The 22,561-nt window shown below is 39.0% G+C and overlaps 2 protein-coding genes across 2 annotated transcripts in view; both read right to left on the bottom strand.

The window, feature by feature from the left end:
- Positions 1-11,205, bottom strand: part of LOC108680825 (transmembrane protein 132E) — a 37,622-nt gene extending 26,417 nt beyond the window's left edge. The window contains exon 1 of the mRNA XM_018169739.2: positions 10,933-11,205. Coding sequence (XP_018025228.1) covers positions 10,933-11,011 — 79 coding nt within the window. The 5' untranslated portion in view covers positions 11,012-11,205. The remainder of the gene's footprint in view (positions 1-10,932) is intronic.
- Positions 11,206-14,087: 2,882 nt separating this feature from the next.
- On the bottom strand, positions 14,088-21,440 carry LOC108680826 (major facilitator superfamily domain-containing protein 12). Its single transcript, XM_018169740.2, has 12 exons — positions 21,302-21,440; positions 20,669-20,816; positions 19,927-20,039; positions 19,363-19,454; positions 18,962-19,079; positions 17,932-18,456; positions 17,651-17,743; positions 17,144-17,233; positions 16,594-16,818; positions 15,506-15,594; positions 14,688-14,833; positions 14,088-14,235 (listed from the first exon to the last, which is right to left on the bottom strand). Exons 1-12 carry the CDS (start codon positions 21,425-21,427, stop codon positions 14,108-14,110), a joined length of 1,893 nt encoding a protein of 630 aa, XP_018025229.1. The 5' UTR covers positions 21,428-21,440; the 3' UTR covers positions 14,088-14,107.
- Between the last annotated feature and the right edge of the window lie 1,121 nt (positions 21,441-22,561).

Raw genomic sequence — 22,561 nt, forward strand, 5'->3', positions numbered from 1 at the left:
TACCCCGCACCTGTTCCTTCATAACCCGCACATGTTTTTTTTTTAAATTCCGCGTCTCTTCTTTCGTACTCTCACCTGTTCTTCCATACCTCACACCAATTCTCTCATACCCCGCACATGCTTTCTCACACCCCTCACCTGTTCTCTTATACCCCCGCACCTGATCTCACATGCCCCCGCGTCTATTCTCTCACCTGTTCTAGCATAATATTCACATTGCACATGACCTCACGCTCCTTCTGATGCTCCACTCGTAAGCGGATACAGAAACTGGTACATGAACGTCGCACAAGATGGCATGACATCTCTGGTAGCTGTCATGAGATTAGTTTATTTTTTATTGTCACTGCGGGCCGGAAGTGGCTAGCAATTCATTTTGCATCTGTATACAACTTGTGAACCGAAATGAATAATAGTATCGATTATTGATAGTTGTATCGCACAAATTCACAAATATGATTGCAGTAAACGTGAAATCAGAAAAAATTGGTATGTTTTATGTATAGTTTATGGGCTCATATTTTATTGCATTTTAGGCCAAAATCAAAAGCAGGAACCAGATATAAGGCTTTTCTCTAGTGACAGTAACTTTATTTACCCACAGTGCTATTCAAACTTTGATATGAATAGAACTGTCAGTCGTTAAAGTATACACCTCAGGTCAGAGCTCATATTCAAATAATGACCAAACTACTGAAAAAGTTTTTAAAAACATTTTTCAGCATGAGGAAAAAAAGCATCAAAAGCTGTGAAGCTCCTTGACCGCTCGGTCCCATCCGCAGCAGAGCGATGAAGCTATTGTTGACGAAGCCTCTTACAACGTTGGGTGGTTGCAGAACATAGAACATGATTGTTGCAAGCTATAGAGGTTGGGCGAATTGCCAGACATCTCTGCCACTTTAGCCATTATGACCTCATACAATCCGTGGCCACTTCTTCTGGTGCCCCTTGGCCCAAGTGGTCTTCCAATAACATCTCATCTTCGCGAGCCGAATAGTCCCAGAGAGCCGATGAGCAAAGAAATGGCAGGGAACGACCTCTGCTGATGATGGTGGGAGGTTTCTGAGATAAGGCATGAGTCATGAACGAAATGGCCATACAGCGACAGTTAGGAGCTGTTTCAGCCGATACGTTTCTAATAAGGCAATATTAGCGCAAATTAAAAGCGTGAATCCAATAGATGAAAATTTTAACTAACTGTGAAATCAGTGTTGAGAAGAAGCCAATTTCAGTTTCAAAATTTGGGAGTTACCGGTCCATTGAAACACATTTCTTATGAGACGAGATAAGATTGAACTGAAAAAACTTATTTATCCTTTATTCACTGTCACTGAAAACATTGAAAATAGCAGAATTTGTTAGCAATAGCGAGATCAGTTAGCCCGCTGTTGTTGGGCAGCTCATGGCAGCGGTCGCTTTAGTTCGGCGCCTACCGACCTCGTATTGATCCGAGAAAGCGAAGTAGCACTTGCTTCGCTCCTGTCAAGCTCGAGCGGAGCAGCCGAAGCAGCCACGACGCTCTAACTGTAATGTAATCTGACGCGAGCCACATGCTTATCCAGGTACGGTCATTGTTCTTCATGATTCGCTTACCATGATGGAGCGCTTCCTTACTACGCCGCTCCGCGGTTCTGGCTTGTTGCATAATGCGCTCAGGCTCATGGTTCAGTGAATAAACGAGAACTTATATAGCACCCGACGTTGGAAAACAAGCTATGAACATTGTAAACGAGTCTTAAGAGTCATGTTCGCTGTTGCAGCGATCACCAGGCACAAAATGCACCAAATTCAAGCAAGTTCAGTACTGATAATAATGTAGGTAATCAGTGGCACTGAGTTCTTCATGCAAAGAGCTCATATATTGGCTTTAGTAACTTGAACTAATCGTTTGAGATAAACTATAGGCCAAATGATAAATGAATCTATGTCAGGCAAAATGGAAGATTGAATGATATAACTCCGATGATACATGCATAAAGCAAAAATGTGGTCGTACCCTTTAATAGAGTATGAGAAGCTTCGCTACACTAAATACCCTGACGGCTCTGACTGATTGATGATGTGCATTGATTATAAGAAAATACTCAAATTCCGTTGTATAATTTTTTAATGTAGAATTTATTGCTGAATGTCATCGATTCAAATTACAGTTAAATTAATTTTTAAGCACTTTTTGGAGTTATATAATAATCATTTGCATTTTACTTCTAAAATACTCACTCCAACAAAGTCAGCTGATAAAACCTTGGGTATAGCTGCTATTGCTTGCAAGTTTTCACCGTATATACTTTTGCCAAATTCACATTATATCGCACAAAAATGTTGCCTCAATGTCGTGTTAGCTCACAAATATTCAGGAATGTTATCATATCCTGCGCTGTGCGGAAGCTGCCGCAATAACCACTGCGGGAATTTACTCACCAAAAACTGATCTCGCAGCGACATCAATATTCATTGAACTCACAGAAGTCATGGCTACGTAATTGCAAGACCAGCTCAAGTTTTGCGTAATTTATGCGTGTCTCGTTATACTGGATGCTGCTAGCTGCTCATTTTGAAAAGAGAAGTCATCGAAGCGGAGAAGTTTTTGCTGCTGCGACGAGTGCTCGTATGGAGACATCATCTCATTAGGATGCCTAGCCTCGTCATAAAGAAGAGTGCACAGCACCACACTACTTGTACATGTGCGAAATTATGTCGTTCTTTTATACGCTTATGCAAGGGTTTACTCATAAAATAACATGACGTTTACTTGGAGTAAAGTATGGCTTCAACTTCAGTTGATCCGCCTGAAAATATTTTCAACTGATCACTTGGTGGAATTGTATGACTTATTTTTGATTTTCGCATATCATAATTAATGATTGCGTTTATAATGCAAATTGGCTTTACAAAAAAATGCAGCGCTACAAACTAAGGGTTTAGCAGAACATCGCCGAATTCATTCGAAATATAACGCGTCCATCAGCCATGGTGTTGACTTTTCAATCTTTCAAAATAGTTTACCTTACGTAGATAATATCATAATTGCATGTCATATGCACTACATTCTTGGAACAATATTTATTTTTTTTTTCAAGTATCAAAATTACGGCTAGAAACTCCCCCGGTAAAGCGGCGAATATTGTTCGTCGTGACACTGTATATTGACACAGACAATTTTCGTCGTATTGTTGCCCAACTTCCCTCCGTCGCTAAAACTTTGTCAACGAATGCTCATGACACGAAGGGTACACATTTTATTTCACCCAAGATTGTGTCACTGGATTGTTTTTGACCAGTCTTAGCACTGCTCATGTGTAATTTCATGGCATTCAGCATTCGTGAATATTAATCGGCATAATTCGCTAAACATGTCTTACGTAAATTGATTGACAAGCTTTCTAAAAGTCTGAGTTTTTCTTAGCATGATTCAATTAAATAGACTTGCAGGTGTTCTCTCACTTGACTAAATCGATATGTCTTGCTATGGCACAAACATTCCTTCTGAAAAGAGAGGTTGATTATGATTATTCATAAAGGCCTAATATTTTAATATTGGGAGCACTTCCAATAGCAGAAGATTTTCCAACCCTCATCTTGAGCAAACAGCAACTCATGCGCGCAGTTTCAAGTTCTTCATAATGTACGAGAGCGTTATTTCATCAGAGCTTCTGTGCAGACTGCTCTTCTTGAGCTAACTTTTGGCACTTGAGAGCAGCGAGCAGGTCCAAAACTTTGCTAAGATCTGTTGGCAAAGTTGTCCTGTAAGTTATAAACTCGTGAACGCTGATCCTGCATATCCAGCCACATGTTTCGCTTTGTTCCTTAAGACGCTCTGAATCTCCGAATGTGCGAAACTTTGGAACAATAGAGAACGATAAATGGTCAGTAATCTATGGGATGTAAGTTTCAAAAACGAAGAGCCTCCAGAGGGAATCGTACCGCTCAGGAAATTTCGGGGGCAGCAAGACGTAATGTGTACTGATATATTTTTGGTATTAAGGCTAGTAAATTATATCTCCAATCAGAACTAAGTTGACTATTAATTTTTTGTTTCTACTACATCGCTTGCCTCAAAAATCAATATTTGGATTTGTTGGGAGTTGTTAAGCATAATATTATCGTTAAATAACATATTTCGGCAATAACAAAGAAAACAGTAACATCAATTCGACCACAGCCGCTGCAACCAGCTTGTAATTTGTCAACTTTCCTAAGAGCTTAACTAATAATATTTTCCTTCTCAAACTTTTCTTAAAGAACTATAGCTGATGAACCTAGGCCGGCCTGCCCAGCTTTTATTCGCGCGGGAACTGCTTCTTCACGGCAGCTTATATCGCGTGTGTTGGCCTGTTTAAAATTCTGCCCAGGATGGCTGGTCAAATCATGGCTCGCTGTCGGGCTCGCCCAAATGTTGCGAGGAAGCTGCCGCCAAAATAACACAGTAACTCACGGCAATGCAGCGTGCGTTCTTGTATTGAGGGATGCATTAACAATGGTTTACTTGTGACGGTGATGTGATGTGATGTGACTGATGTGATATGATGTGACTGATGTGATATGATGTGACGGTGATGTGATATGATGTGACTGTGATGGATATGATGTGACGGTGATGTGACTGTGATGTGATATGATGTGACGGTGATGTGACTGTGATGTGATATGATGTGACGGTGATATGACTGTGATGTGATATGATGTGACGGATGTGACTGATGTGATATGATGTGACTGATGTGATCTTTGAGAAAGTTACAGATGTTTTCTGGAATTAATTTATTGTGAAATAAGCAAGTGCAAATATCCGTTAGGAATCATTTTTACTCTCGGTCTCCCAAAAGAAATTATGTATTCACAGTCCAATCAATAATGTACCTAGATTTAAATTGGACTGCATTAGTGAAAAAAATGAAAATTGCATCGGGATGAACAGGAATTTTGATAAAATTTAGCAGGACTCGAAATTATTTTTGCATTCACGGATATTCTAATAGGCAAAAAAGTTCCGAAAAATTTTACGTGAATGAAGTTGCCTTATAAATGAATGTATCGTTAAAAACCTTCGCTTAGAATCGTTTTGAGTAATATTAGAGAATTTCAATATATAGATTAAACCTGGAAGCTATCAGTCTCTCAATGCCAGCTTGAAGACTCAGTACGGATATTAGGAAAAAAAAAACTTTCCTGACTGGGCTTCATATTTTTCTCAATAATTCAGAATTGCAATGGCGCCAATTCCTGCTAGAACTAATTTTCTGCTTTACATCTTTATTTGAAGTCGATGTCTGGAGCTGGGGTGAATCGATAGATCTAAACTCCGTTAATATTGCTGAAGTTATATCCTTCGCCTGCACGCGTAATAATTTGGTCATCAGAAGCCTCCAATAGTCATCATTTATAATCTGCCGGGTCGAAACCTTGTCTGGTCTCTGAACAACCGATTGTTCTCAGTAAAAATCTGCCGGGTCGAAACCTTGTCTGGTCTCTGAACAACCGATTGTTCTTAGTAAAAATCTGCAGTGTCGAAACCTTGCCTGGTCTCTGAACAACCGAATGTTCTCAGTAAAAATCTGCAGTGTCGAAACCTTGCCTGGTCTCTGAACAACCGATAGTTCTCAGTAAAAATCTGCAGGGTCGAAACCTTGCCTGGTCTCTGAACAACCGATTGTTCTCAGTAAAAATCTGCAGGGTCGAAACCTTGCCTGGTCTCTGAACAACCGATTGTTCTCAGTAAAAATCTGCAAGGTCGAAACCTTGTCTAGTCTCTGAATGTCGAAAATAGTATCGTTTTCAGATAATCTTTACAATTTAAATTTAGGTAATCCTAAACTATTACTATAATTAACCTTAGAACTATTTTTGTTTATTCATTCATACATTGTGTATTTGAACTTGAAATTCATTAAATAGCCTTACCCCATCTTAGCGACTTTATGTTATTGCGCGCTTACGCTCTCGGGATTTTCTCTGGAGATAAGAGAACTGCAAGTACCGTAGCTATGACTGGACATTCGTCGCTGATTCTTCTCCGTCTGTGGACTTGGTATGAGGGGACTAGCTTGTGAACATGAATGGACTAGGCTGTCTTCTCCGTATGAGAGGCAAGTCCATTCACGTCCTGGCATGATCTCCAAGCCTCTGTTGGAGCACTCGCCATCTTCAGCTATACGCACCTGCAGCTTCAGCTTCATACGGGAGATAAGTACTCGGTAACACGGGGTCGTAGGAGTGTGTGCCAGACTGTTTCAGAAGCTGACCTATAGCTTTACTCTAAGACTAGCTGACCTAACTAAAATGAAGGTGCTCTTCATGTTATATATTTGTTCAGATATATGAAATTGATATATTTTGAATATAATTTAGCTATAATTGCATGCTGGCATACAGTGTACTTCAAGAGATAGATGAGCTCTGCCCAAAGCTTAAATTTGAATTGATAATTGATAAATATGTATATTTATCTTTGGGGGATTTATCAAGTTGATACATCTAAATATAATTTAGTAATAGATAAATGATATCTTATATATATATATATTCGTATATACGAATAAATTCTATCTTATTGATTTGATATATATTTTATTGGTTTAAAAATATTTCGTAAAATTATTTGCAGCACTGAACGGAACGACATATGGTTCATTGGCCGCGGGTCTGTCACGTCATGATGTGGTTTGATCATTATCCGACCATACGCATTATACTGGCCTACTTTCTGATTTAATTTAGGGATAAACGAAATAAAATTAGCCACAATCAACCGCATTTCAATGACCTCTTTGACCCATGCTCATAGTTTTCGTTACTGAGCTTATAATTGTCCTCAGGAGTAATCTGCAGTGCATATACCATTACTGGTCTCTGAGCTTATGATTGTCTTCAGAAATAATCTGCAGTGCACATACCTTTCCTGGTCTCTGAGCTTATAATTGTCTTCAGAAATAATCTGCAGTGCATATACCATTACTGGTCTCTGAGCTTATGATTGTCTTCAGAAATAATCTGCAGTGCATATACCTTTACTGGTATCTGATCTTACATTGTCTTCAGAAATAATCTTTCAGTGCATACACCTTGACTGGGCTCTGAGCTTATGATTGTCTTCAGAAATAATCTTTCAGTGCACATACCTTTCCTGGTCTCTGAGCTTATAATTGTCTTCAGAAATAATCTGCAGTGCACACACCTTGTCTGGACTTAGAGCTTATGACTTTTTCTAGTAATAATCTGCTGTGTCAATCCCTCGACTTGTCTCAGAGGTAAAATAAGGCATAGCCTTGTAAAGAAAAACTCGTTACAAAGTCTCTTGACCAAGCGAGATCAATTCATTGTTTCCTTATGGGAATCAATTAATTTCTTCAAGTTTATAATTGCATGCTTTATAATTCTTTATAAGTCTGTTTTGCTATATGATTGTAATGTTTACATCATAAATATCTTAGAACGCATTCGAATAGAATGTAACCGGTGATTTAATCTATAAGAGATGTTGTAGGAATTTCGGAATTTAAAAAGAGTTCGAGATCTCTGGCGTGACTTCAATTTTCTGTTTGTTCTGGGAAATAAATACTAATTTTACTGCACATTATTTCTTGAATTCGTTGCTGTCGCTAATGTCTTTAATTTTGAAGCTATATATAGTTGCTAAACCCTATCTGATTACTACATACAATTTGCCACATTAATTTTACAAATGGAATAATTTTTTATAAAATTTATTTAGTGATTCAAATTATTAATTTTCGAATGCGAATTCATACAAATCTTTACAGTTGTAAATAATTTTTTCATGGTCCGTATACGCCAGTTAGTCTTCATAAAATACAAGCTCTGTCGTATTGAAATGCTAATTCTAGTATTCTAACGCAGCTTATTTCAATGTTTAAACTTACGCTCTGAAACTCATGTCTATTTGTTAGATGCACAACATTTATATAAAACACACTGTATTTTTTGTACTGCAAAAACAAAGTTGAGGTTTTATATTTGCTCAGTTGCGTAATATGTGCGACAATAGCAAGACCCGCTGACGTCAGACTTGATCATGAATTGTTGTTGATAAACTGCATCGGGGGATAAAATTCCAAATTTTTCAAGTTCATATCGCAGCGACACGAGTTAATTTAAAAACTAGTATCTATGAGTAGCACATTAGTTCTGAACCGGCGATAAATGCGGCATGATCGCCCACGCAGATCTCTAAAGCATTGCTTAATGGAAAAAAGTGTTTGGCCGTAAGAAAGTATTTATAGTATAAATTTCAAATATATATAGAACCTATATGGAACCTATAAACCCAAATAGAAAGTATAACTCCTAGTGAAGATTTTTCTGATATCATTTTCAATTTTATTCAAAAATAAGTGCTCCCCACTAAACTTACTATTTCGAACAAAGATTCCTGCATTAGAGCATTATATAATTTTGAATGAAGCACGTATGTTCAAAGGAATGTAATTATTTATTTTTAATATGGAGCATAATGCAAGTGAGCCACGCCATGTATACCTGCAAATGTCAGAAGTCCGAGATAGTTTTAGAAAAATCGCTTCAACTCCAGACCAAGTTTGTCAATCAAATCCTCGAGGTGGGCTCGTTTCAGGCCGCGATAACTTTTGATTGCGAATTAGAAGCGAGAAAAGAGAAGGCAATTTCCATACTATTTGACGCAAACTTTGTAGTGCCGAGGCCACTGAAATGCTTCTTTAGTCAAAAGTGCGACACGCAGATGCTTATTTTTTTGGCCCACAGCCAACCGTGGTTTAGGTTGAGGTCAAGCCTCAACCTAAACTTGAAGCAAGGGAAATGTTTAGATGAATTGAGAGGTGAAATATTCGAATATTCGCAGATGAACACAAAGTTTTAAGAGTCACATGTTTATAAAAGATTATAAAATACATTTCGCCCTCATGAAATGCCCATAACATATCGACTCCACTAAGAACACTGCATAAATTTCACGAAAATGGATAAAAAAGAAATTAATAACTAACTACAAAAAATAATACCCAACATCATCCTCAGTCAATGGCCCAACAACCACACACATGTCCATTCAGATGCACACAGGTTCCGCACACACAAGTCCCACACACACAGGTCCCGCATAAACCGGTCCCGCACACACAAGTCCCTTACACAGACAGGTCCCACGCACACAGGTCCCGCACACACAGGTCCCACACACACAGGTCCCGCATAAACCGGTCCCGCACACACAAGTCCCTTACACAGACAGGTCCCACACACACAGGTCCCGCACAAACAGGTTCCGCACACACAGGTCCCACACACACAGATCCCACACACACAGGTCCCGCACACACAAGTTCCTCACACACACAGGTCCCACACAAACAGGTCCCGCACACACAGGTCCCACACACACACAGGTCCCGCACAAACAGGTCCCGCACACAGGTCCCACACACACAGGTCCCGCACAAACAGGTCCCGCACACACAAGTTCCTCACACACACAGGTCCCACACAAACAGGTCCCGCACACACAGGTCCCACACACACACAGGTCCCGCACAAACAGGTCCCGCACACAGGTCCCACACACACAGGTCCCGCACAAACAGGTCCCGCACACACAGGTCCCACACACACAAGTCCCACACACAGCTCCCGTCAGGTGTCTGTAAGTAATTTCATCTAGACTCTCCCTTCATTTGATGAACATTTATCGTTGTACAATCGCAGCCCAGACCTGCTCGAGAGTTCATTTTGCGGTCCCTAGGTCTCCCCTCACCAATTACGCGCCTATTTCTCCCTTTATTCTCCGTAGGCCTAAGGAGGGCGGCAAAAATACAATACACATCCACTACATTTCGGAGACACGCGGCCGGCGCCGTTGTTACTTCCGTTATTGCTAACTATATAGAGTTGGTACACCGAGCTCAGGATGAGCATGGGTGGGAAAATCTGTAAATAATACTGCAGATTTGATAATTTTAATTATTATTAAATGTTATTATTATTAATATTATTAAAATATATATATAATATTATTATTCAAATTATCTATATTAATAATAATAATATTATTATTATTAATCATGCGTAAATAATTAGCATAAAAGTTTGTACGTGGAATATCTGTGCATGGGTAAACTAGTTCGCGGAACAATTGTCTAAATCACGATATGCGCAATGCTGACCGTAAATTTAAAGTACCTGTGTTAGATAGGCGGAATTTTTCTTTCAATTCAATTCAAATGAAACAATTCTTTGTAATTGTTATAATTGTACTCTAACCTTGAAGCCTCTCTTGAATTTGATTTAATGTTGCTTGATTGCAACATGCAGAGTGAGAAGTCTTACGAACTAACGATTTTCGTCTTTTGTTTGTTGAAACCCAGGATATTTTGGCGAATAAAGTTTTCAAGTTTTCCAAAATTAGTTCATCGCACAATCGTCGTTCAAAACATATTTCTTTTCGTGCTTTTGGAAGATTGCTATCAATTTTAATCTTATTCCATTCCTGCAATGAAGATCCTTCTGCTTGTCACCCTCTACGTTCTGCATCAGGCATGATAAGTATAGATATTGCAATGATGTGAGACTGTTAATTAATGTAATCATAAAGTCTACCTTCCGCTCGCCATTTATCTTTGGCATATAAACTTTTTATCAAGAAGCAATTACAACCCATTTTCAGGAGCTTGAGATGAACTTATCTTTCATCTTTTAGGTTAAATTCATGAAAATATCTCAAATTACATTGTTAGACAGATTCAATTTTTTTCATGTTGAACTTACATAAACTAACACTTTGAACGTCATTTTACGCTGGTGTTAACTCAACCTCGTATTACACCAGTTAACACTCATAACACCTCAACCTCGTTTTTTTCTCAATGAGCTTATTAAATTACGGAGAACAAAATCAAGTTTTCTCTGCTGGTGGCTAATGAGTTGTTAAAGCGTAAATTTTACCTGAAATCGCTGCGACGACCAGCAGTCCGGCAGCTGATAGCGCTGCGGCCCGTCGGCCTCCAGCATGCGTGCCTGACATGCTCGTAAAATCTCCTCCCTCAAAGTCCAGTCACAAATAGCGCACGCAAATCACATGTTTTCGTCTATAACCAAATCAAAACATGAGTAACAAAGGAAATCTGAACAGCCAGGCAATTTATGACGCAACAGCTTGAGTGTTTAGGGACTCAAGGCTGATTGATCGTCAAGAGTTTCGCACGACGCATCCACCAGTAAGCCAGGACACGACTGAGGGCAGCGCGCTGGTCTAGCCTGCCCTCCACTCCCTTACCTCCCCCCCCCCCTCATCGGCCTTATAGGCCGTCGTGTATATAGGCTCCTCCTTTTCCCTCGCCACCTCTTAGCTCTTGTTTCTCTCACTGCTCTTTATTCTCTGCGGCTTGAGCATGAAACAATTGCTAAAATAAAGGCATGTTAATCAATATCAAATACCTAGCATATTCATACAAATTTGTTCCTACTTTAAACCTACAACCAATCAAATTCTGTTTTCGCTTCGTACTATTTTCCGCTATCATTTCCAGACGGGTGATGAAAAAATACGAGGTCGCCGCCCCTGTCTCCCTCTCCCCCGCGGTTCTGGGAACAATATGCCAGCACTGCGTTTAAGACTCTTTGAACGATTCCTCAGCCGCCTCCAAAAGATTCTTCTCGAGAGGCTCGAAGAACTTTGCAATTTTCATTGTGTTTCCCTTGCCTTGAGTCACAGTTAATGTCAAGTTCAAGCAACCACTTAGGGTTGAAGCGCCTTCTTGCATCATACATAATAGTAACTATAGGTTTTAAATTGCCCATTGTGAATATAAAATAAAAGATAATCTCGTTAAGCAATGGAAAAATGGCTAAGTAATTTTAAAAGTTGTCCTTTTTAGATTAAAACAAAAGTCTACATTCGCCATCGACTGTCGACAGTCTGAGAACGAGCACGAGCATGCGACACTAATTATCATACAGGCTGTGAACATTACCTTGGACGCCCCATATCAATTGCATAACGATCTCTTACTGTAGCATTGATGTGATTTACTATTGAAATTGTTAATAAATTTTCTTTCTCGCATATGAATAAAACAACAACAATAATGGCAAAAAAAATAATAATAACAATACCAACACTAACGATTACACTAACACTAATAATAATAATAAACAAAACTGCAACTAATGCTGGTAATAATACATATACTAATAAAAATAGTACTAATAATAAAAAAATATTAATAATGAAAATAAAACAATTTGGAATTTAGAACTAAGAACTTAACTATAACTCCTAGCACAATATCGGACCATAATTAGTTATGATCAGCACTCTTCCAATATTATAGTTCAAGGACGAGGAATATTACAATTAACAAGCCGGTGAGCTTTGACATTACCTTCAGCTTTATGGCATTTCATACGTGATAAGATTTAGTTGTACTCGAGAATGATATGAGATATGATTACACGCTGCATCCTCTATACGAGTCTGCGCGGTGCATGGGGTGCAAGTCTTCCTGGATGTCTGTTAGAAAATCTTCGGATAATGGACCTAATATTCAAGTATCTCTTCTTCATATATATAAGTTTCACATGCAATAATATTTTGCCTTTCTTTAGAAATTTTGATTATCTCATCGTACTGACTATATTTCACCGTGATTGTGTTCAATAAGGACTGACTTCACTCTTCTTCTTAACGACTTCATTTTTAGTCCAAGCTTCGGTGGACACCAATCCGGACTAGAGGTAAACTACCATATAATATATAGAAAAATTTATTGTAAATTATTTATGAAATAAAGTTAGTACAATAGGGTTAAACGGCTGGTATCTCATTAAGTTGCCGTAAACTTCACATTATGTTTCAGATTAACTTCGCTTCCGATTGCATTACTTATTTTTTTTAATGGAAAGATGCATCTGAGATCTGAAAAAGCAAATTTTCTAATTTTAAAAAGATAGATTACATTTTATTAACATATGAAATAAATACAAAAACTAATATCAAAGCAAAGAACAAGGAAAAAAGTACTAATAAAAATCCCGAAAATATTATGAGCTGTTTGACGCGGAATAGGAACTGAATTGGTGAATATGCATGCAAACCTTGGGACATTAAATCAATTATTTTGCTACACTACAAGTCGTATAAGCTATTTATTTACAGAAACAAGTAAGAAATAAACTGTTCAGAAGGAAATAACCATTGAAATTGTTTTAAAATCTCTACAATTCGTGGTCAGCGGTAGAACGTAGAAATAGAACTTATGGTTAGAATCTTATTTGTGAAAGTATACCCTCAATTCATAGAAAATTCTGATCAAAGAAAATATTCACTGGACAAACTTATACAATATTTCTGGCAATGAATTTACTGCGCATTGTGTTGATATATGATATGCATATGATGCCCCAATATTTGCAATGATTGTTCATAAACTGGGGCTCATATATGACATAAATTTCCATTTAACGATTACATTATTGCCTTGAATTGAATCTACTAAAATTAAAAAAAAAATAAAAGGACAAAGTAGTTCATCATATATGAATGAATTCGAAGGGAAATTACAGAAATTTATTTTCATTCAAGGCAACAAACAAAACATTAGAAAACCAAGAATTCTTCACGTAAATTTGTATTTAAATTTAAAGTTATCGCACACCGTCTATACATCGACGCACTACACACCGGTCCGACACTTCAGCGAACTCGCGACCGATTCGACACTTCAGCGAACTCGCGTGCGAACTGGCCTGCGAACTCGAATGCAAAACCTAACTTCATTTCAACTGTGGCACTCATAAATCCTTCAATTATGAACGGATTTTATTCAAATTTGAAATATAAGTAGATAATATCAGTATTATTAACAAAAAGTAATTGATGTAAAAATCTGAAAAAATTCCCCCCCGCAAAATACTGATATTATCTACTTATCTTTCCAATTTGAATAAAATCCGTTCATAATTGAAGGAGTTATGAGTGCCACAGTTGAAAATGAAGTTAGGTTTTGCATTCGAGTTCGCAGGCCAGTTCGCACGCGAGTTCGCTGAAGTGTCGAATCGGTCGCGAGTTCGCTGAAGTGTCGAATCGGTCGCGAGTTCGCTGAAGTGTCGAATCGGTGCACTACACAGAGTCAGTGCTGTGTATAGCGCCGTAGCCAAGCTGTGTGGTTGTTGGCAGAAGCAGTTCACTGGAGTCACTGGAGCTCAAGGGGCTGTGGCTGCTGTTGGTCAGCCCGCGCTCTGCTGCTGCTGCAATAATAATTATATAGAAGTGAATAACTGAGCCGCATTATGCAAGTGTTGACTGATAACTAGATTTAATGCCATTTTATTACAAAACGTTTCAATTTTATGAAGAAAAATGCGACCTTCTATAATATTTTACAAAATTTGATTACCGAATTCATTAATAGCGTGCGCCGATATGTTCCTAATCTACAATTTTGCATTTAAGTCATTGGGGCAAGGACTGTGTGCGGGAAGTTTAGGCAACCAATTTGGAATAAGGTTAATGCTAAACCTTGCCAATATTTATCAAGTTTCGCTTTAATCGCTGTCAGAAAATTTGAATTATTTGGAAATATTTTCTAGCCCGTGAGAAGTTGTGGGTTTGTTTACAAATTTTCATTCAAACCAAACAACCGGAGACCAATGAGGTAGAAGACATACGGGATCTTCATCCAGTTTTCCTCACCACTGACCTTGTCTCATCTTACGCGTGTACCCGAGGGTACCAACCGCCAGGGAAGCTCCGCCCACGCCGCACACCAGCAACGCAGCGCCGAGACCTGCACCGAGTAGCTGCTCGAAGAACCAACCACAAGGCTGGCCGGGTACGCAGGAATTGCTGCAACGCAGATACTCATATTAAATATTGCCCTTACCAATCGCTGGAGCGTAGACGCTTCGACTGGGCGCAACAGCGCAACTCACACCAGTTCATCTCGATAAGGCATAACTCATACCAATCACAGCAACGTACACATCCCGATATGGCAACGCATAAATCTCGCAGCAACGCATAAATTTCGATGTGGTACAACTCACGTCAATGTTTGTATGCAAACTCTAATATAAAGTGATTCTAACACCAATTGCTTCAACGTAGGCACTTGGGGAAGTGTATTTAAAATAGTTTCTATATTTTTGGGATGCGGCCATTTCGATTAGAACTCGAACCAATCACAACAATTTTAACTCTTTCTTGTGGGAATTTAAATTTTGTATAGCACTGAAATTAAAGTCTGAAAAAAATCAAATCCCATTTGAATCTCCTTGCGTGTTGATATGTGTGATCACTCGAGCTCGAACAGAACAATTTCATCAATAACATTACACTCAGTAATTTATTGATGACACCAAAAGCATAAAAAAACTATCTACTTGGTAGGCTGAACCCTCCAGAAGGCCAAAGGTATTGCACATATCGACTACTTGGTGGACTGAACCCTCCAGTTCACAAGTCACTGAAGTATTGCACATATCGACACGCATATTGCAGGTCGTCCCATGCACGTACGTGGCGACCTCCTGTACGAGGACCACGACGAGGCCGTTGGCGAGCTTATCGCCGAAGCTCATGCAGCCGTAGACGAAGGCAGAGCTCTCCTGCACGTGCAAATTACGTTTTAAGACGGTGCATGAAATATTAAAAGGTGAAAAATTAGGTAGTTTTGCTCCGTAACTATGCGATCCCTTATTCCACCAATCGAGCTGTAAATAATGAATCAAATCTGACAGCTATTAGTGTAGTTAAAAACAATTTTACATTCCCCTCAACGGATTAAGTATTTTGCGATGTTTAAAAAATCGTGCGATTGCTGCGAGGTGCCGCCTCTACAAATAACTAACAACTTTTTCTGAACCAATTATAATATCCATATTAATTGAGATTCAGTGCAACCCTGAATATTTTATGAATTTGCAATTGAAATATGATAAATTACGATAGAGCATAGGTTTCGCTATTTGACTATCACAGAAAAAAAATACTTATATACGAACAGAAATAGTTGATGTGGTCAGCGAAACGATTTGTTCAGGTTTCAAATGAAGTTTTTCTAATGAATAGTTATGTGGCCAGCGAAATGATTTGTTCAAGTTTCAAATGAATTTTTTCTGTATTCATTTTTCCTGCATACAATTTGTTTGATGTTATTCAGATCACCTGAACGTCAGCCTAAAGGTAGAGTTTCCTCCTCAGTCTTGCTTAAATTCAATAAACTCTGTAGCTTAACTCTCAGTCTCTCAATAAACCATGAGCACCTCAATTACTACCTCATGTAAGAGGTTCGCGCTTACTGTGCAATGACAAAAGCTCAAAATTCTTCAATCAAAAGGCCATCGATAGAAAAATCTCTAAAAAGATTAACTACGTTCCATTTAACCACCATTTATTTTGCACACACAATACTAGAGCCATTTATTTCGGCTGTGGGGGCCAGAAAGAGATTCATCTCTAAGATATGAACCAATGTCTTCTTTTAGCATCATATATTTCATCACTCACAGAATATCAGCCATGTATTTCAGCTGTCGGGGCCAGGAGAATCATCTCTAAGAGTTTAAACTAAGCCTCGTTTAAACATCATGTATTTCAGCACTCACAGTACAGCGGCCGATCATGTCGGCTGTGAGGGCCAGCGAGAGGATCATGAGCATGGACGCTGAAAGTCCCAACAAGGCTGCCACGACGTACACGACGCCCTGAGAAAGCTGCGTCACCAGGGGCGCTGCGGTACCCGGCGCAACCGGCACGGGGAGCGTCCTGCCCCCGAAGAGCACCAGCAGACAGGCGACCAGACCTACCATCACGGCAGTCAACACGCTGCCCTGAACACGTTCATCGGGTTACACAACAAACAAATTTTCAAAAGTGTTTGAGTAAATTAAAATTGAGTTGAATGTATTGTAAGCTTTTTGGTCTTTAATAAAAGTCAAAATGTTAGATAAGCTAACTAATTTCTTCTATAAAAATTGAAAAAAATTATTTTTTTCCGAAGTGTTTTTCATGGGCATCGGTTAATGTTTTGTGTACACTAAGAAGATCACATTTATCTAATTAGTGTTGGCTATCACTTATTTCATGATGATATCACAAGATTACAATAATTATTGTCTACTGACAATAGTGCAGACCCCTGCCCATTTTACCTACCTTCTTGCCTGAACATTTCCTGAAGGTGCGTAGAAGGACGGTAGCCACGACGCCAGAGAGACTCATCACCAGCGGCACTAAGGCGATCAACTAAACGCGCAAAGTTACAAAAGGAATTTCTCGTAACATAAAGTTACTAATGCTACTTATTGGAAAATAATGCCAAGCATTTACTTGGCTATACACAGAACAGTGCAGCGCTGCATTGCAAAAACTCGTACTACAAATTCATGGTCCTCTTAACCTAATCTGTATATAGTTGAGCTGCTTTTTTAAAAAAAATAGGTTTAAACTTAACTTTCTAAATTCAATTTACGTATATCGCACTCTTGCATGTTCTAATTGACGTTCGGAAAGTTTAATCTACAGATAATTCGTATCTTCATTATTTCCAAATACTTTAGGAACTCTCCAATTTAGTAAGGATATGTCACTAAAAATATAAGGAAATTTTATCCTCTGTTTCGCGCCTACAGACGCCTGCATGGTGGAGGTACATGAACTTACCTCCGTGGAGTGCTGCGTTTCCTGGAGATAAACTGGCACGTACATGCTGCTTACGTTACAGACGAGGCGTGAACACGTGTATAGCAGCGAGATCTGTAGACCCGGAAAACCAAGAACACTCATTAAGTTATACAATATATGCAAAAATGAAAAGATATTTGAGGTATTCTAAAGGAAATATGGAATTCAACCATTATAGAGGAAGAACTTTTAAAAATCGGATAGCTTACAACCGGTATGTCATCTGATGAGAAACAATAGGGTTATTTGCAAAACCTAACCTGATAGAATTGAGGTTCTTTAAGCCAGTCTTTCCAGGACATCTGGACTCTTGTGTCGAGAAGAAGCTCTGCCTCGCTGGAGGCTTGAGACTCGCGGCGCTGATCGTTCATTTGGTCCGTCCAGCGCGGGTCGAATTCATCGAGGCTGCTGCTACTGCCGCTGCCGCGCCGCTCTCGAACTCCAGTCGCGGAGGGCCCAGCTGCCTCTTTTTGGGGGCTCGTTTTTAGAGATTGTTCTTCGGGTACATCTTTATCAGCTTCAATGGACGTTACTGCGGGATCCCTGGTGGCAGTTGTTTCTGGTGCATCACCGTCATGTTGTTTCTCATTTTTTTCTCCTATAGAAAATTCTTCATTCTCGTGGGTTTTGATTGGTTTTCTTGCCTTGACCTGAGTTGATGGCTGCTGCGTTGAGGTAGGAGAGGTCTGAACAGTTCGCGAAGGCCTGAGCACAGGATCTGGAGTGAACGCATGGAAGACCAGCGTGAAAACCACGCCCACCGACATCACCGTCGCCGTGACAATCTTCGTGAGATAAGCGTAAAATATACTCACAGTGGTGAAAAATTGAATAAATTGATGAATAAATAAGGTAGTAGTAATGAATTGGTTACAGCATAAATAGAAAGAACATACAATCTATTCGTTTAAAGCTTCAGTTTCGATAATTATGCTATGCCCTTTCCAAAAGAAATATAATTCCATCGAATGAAAATTTATTAATTCCAAGCACCTCAATATTTACACAAGTAAACAAGGAAGGTCTTTCGTAAATTGGAGCTCCTATTTGCGAATGTTCCAGTGTCTATTAGTGCATTAGTGGAAAACAGTTCGCGTTTAACGAGAATATTTATCGGTCAAAAATTACTGACCAAGTTGATAATTTATCTTCTGAAACAGAGAGAAACAATTCGCAAAGGTCGACTCAACAATGCAGCAAAATGACTGGCTCAGCACGACTTATAAATCTAAAACTCGATGATATAAAAGGTTTTTTTTCTAGAATACAGAATGGGTTGGAATAGCGTACCATGAAGTTATAGTCGTCGCTGGGGTCAAGAGTGTCACTGAGCGGCGTCATGTCCTCGCTGAACACCGCCCACACCACCAGGTACACCAACACGTCGCTGGTCACGTCGAAGAAATACCTGCAGTCAGCGCACAAACTTTATTTCTAGAATAAAAGTAGAGAATATATATTAAATTAACATATTTATTGCAATGTATGCATACTTCTACGCAAAGTTATTTTCAGAGGAGAGTTATCGGCACTGCGGGGATTGGATTGACATGAAGAGTACGAAAGTTCATCAAAAATATCAGTCTGTTAGTAAGAAATATTACTCAGAAATCTACTTATTAACAGTAAACTTTCCTTACTTCAGAAAGTTAGCTATGAATTTATATTATGTACTGTAGATTTCTCCACACCTGATAATATTGAGCTCATCTCTGTCTGCTTCACAGCTCGCGAGGTCCGGGATGAGGGCCAAGTGTGAGACTTGCACCGATGCCCATCCGAACTGCATGGATAACTCCATTATTTTGCAGTAATAACGAGCCGACAGTGTAACATTGTAGGAGAGAACACTTGTGTATTTGTTAATATTAGCATGCGCATGATGAGTAATTTTACTTAAGATTTATTTCTCATTGTGAATTTGTTTATTGCCATTATAGTTTAGAATTTGTGGATTAGGAATTTGCAAGGTGTGCTCTGAATCATTATTGTGCACTGCCAAGCCCGAGCGTAGATATGTATAACTTTAGGTCCATATGACGTGTATTATCAAAGTGAAATATGTGAATTGGTACGAATCAATGTAAGTGGTTTACTTGTATACATTATTTGATAGATAAATATATTACTTAAGTTTACGAGGCGCAAGTTTAATTATTTTTTACAGTGTTCCAAGTTCTATTGTTTATAGTTTCTTAAAAAAATTTCTAAGAAAAAATATCATAAGTATTCGTTACATTCAATCGCTGAGGCACCTGGAAGACACAGATAAAGATGGCCAGCGAGGCGCTGTACACAGCGGGGTAGAGCAAGCAGCCTGAGCAGCGGATGAAGATGAAGGGGAACGACAACAGCACGCACACGCTTCCTGCCACGGAGACACGTGCCATGTGTAACAAGTAGAACTACGACTTCTTTTTCATTGTAAGAAGAAGGATCGTCCGCTTTTTATCTAGTGATGAAAACTTTACTGCAATTTTAATGACGATGCTAAGTTTCACAAATAAGCCAATTTATTAATTGCAATGTATTGTAATGTAATTTGTAATTTTAAACTGTTAAAAATACCTGCTATCTACGTTAATAAACTATCAGTACTCGAGAAGATATGTTCCCTGTTGTATAAGGTCAAACACTTTGATTATCTGACACGTGTACTGCGGCGTTCACTTTTCTTCCAATATGGATATCACAAAAATTTTTGTTTCACTCTTCAAATTTCTCCAAATTTGGCAGTCCATTAAAGTAAACTAATGGTGAGAAATATTGAACGGGAATGGAATGGTGCATAATCCAAGAAATGGGTTAAGGGACATTAAAGCTCTACGATGCAATACTTCATACGCGGTTAAATCAATTAATTAGTGTTCAATAAATCTTGTGAAGCTACTTTTTTTGAGTGTTGATGCTCATTGCACCCTAAGTAATCAAACAGATCGTAAAACAATTCTTCATCATGACACAAATAAATAAATATGCTAAAGTTACTTATCGTACCAAAGGCATGCCAGGTCTTCCTCCTGCCGTATGGGGCGCAGCAGGTCGCCCGGCAGCCGCTGTCGCTGTACAGGCCCACGAGCGGCGTTGACACCGCGTCCGCTACCTGCCCCAGCAGTAGCAGCAGTCCCGCCGTGCGTCGCTCAAGCTGTGCAAATATTCATTTTACTTGCATTTGCAATGTTTTTATCTTTACCATATACAATTTTATAGTGCTCATGCATGATAGAATATCGGGATATATTCAATTTAATCCACCGTAATCCGGAGAGTTGTGTAATGAGTTGGCCACCGTGCAAGTGCACCTAAAGTTGTGCAGCAGAACAGGTCCGTTTGCAAGTATCGGTCACAAGGGATCTGAGTCTCAATGTCTCGATAAATGTCTAGAGTTCATGCTGTGGGTAAATAGGCATTCAATGATGGTAATTTTAGCATGCACTTGCGTTCAGAAAATGGCATTCATGGCTGCATTCACCGAGAAGACGTCTTGCATGTAGGTGGGTGTTTGGGTATTGAGGCACTCATCTACAGCACGTATTGCATTGAGGTTGGTGAGTCGGTAATATAAAGAGAACTCACCTACAACACGTATGGCATGCAGGTTGGTGAGTCGGTAATATAAAGAGCACACACCTGAAGCACGTATTGCAGGTAGATAAGAAGGTAAGTGAACCACATCGAGGCACAAAGGTCGTTCATGACGTGACCGACGCCATACGAGAGTTTTGTGCTGAGCTTAAGAGTCTTTTGATTATCCATTTTTTCGACTCGTTCGTTAGCTGGAACATGGAAACGCGAAGGATGAAAAAAAAAATTAAAATAAACAAATAGAATATGTAAACAAAAACCTAATCTTACCCACGTTAGTTTTTATAACCCGCATTTCGGAAAGAGCAATTTCAGCCAAATAAATCGAATGGATTAAATATAGATAAATCCTTTCTAACATGAGAGGCGACTGAGACCAAATTCTTCTATTTCCAGCGCATCAACAAACCATTCAGTTATGATTAAAAATAAGTATACTATTCACGTCGCATCGTGGTCATTCACTAAAAAGTTAACGACATGAAACTGCACATAATTTTTTCCTGTTAACGAAGCCAGTGTAATTTCCGCAAAGATCTGATGAGTCGTTTAGCGCATTGTATTGATTGCAATGATATCAGATACTAGAGAGCAAATATAATGTGATTACAATGCCGCTGATATATGCTCTCTAGTCTCGTTGCTCTCTAGTCTTCCAAATGCGCTTTATTATTCTCGAAAAGAGGCGAAAACATGTATTGTGAGGGCAACACAATTTTATGCATGACTTTTGTAACTATTTTTTCCTTCTCTGTTATCGAGTTGGAAAAACCTACAACAATCTGTATGTTAAACGTCAAAATGGTTTGTACGAAAATAGTTTATGTAGCAATTAAAGATTGATGAGCTCACGTTTCAACCATTATAACGCTATTAGTCTGGTCGACTGATTATGAGTTAGAAATCTAATTTTCAGGATCAAATTAAGAGGAACTCGTGCTCAATTCCGGCTAGAACATCAAACAGGCAAATTTTCTTCACTACGTTACCTAAATATTCTTATTGATGTTAGTGTGAATCAACACACATCAGTCACTCCCTCTTATCATTTGATCTAGCAAATTCTCTTGGTCATCGCATCTTACCAACAGATGAACAAAATAAACTTCGTTCTAAAATGTTCAGGAAGAGAACACGTACTCAGTTCGCAAGACAATGTCGCTACCAACACTGCTCGACGCTCGGGCTACTCAGCGCTGACTCAAGGAAGCCACTCAAAGGACGGCACGAACTGCACCAATTCACGATCAGTGTTCAAGTAATAACCATTCCAGGCAAATAGATTCTATTCGATAATTTTTGAAC

This window comes from Hyalella azteca, unplaced genomic scaffold (assembly GCF_000764305.2).
Source record: "Hyalella azteca isolate HAZT.00-mixed unplaced genomic scaffold, Hazt_2.0.2 contig10761, whole genome shotgun sequence".
In the NCBI taxonomy this organism is placed as follows: Eukaryota; Metazoa; Arthropoda; class Malacostraca; order Amphipoda; family Hyalellidae; genus Hyalella; species Hyalella azteca.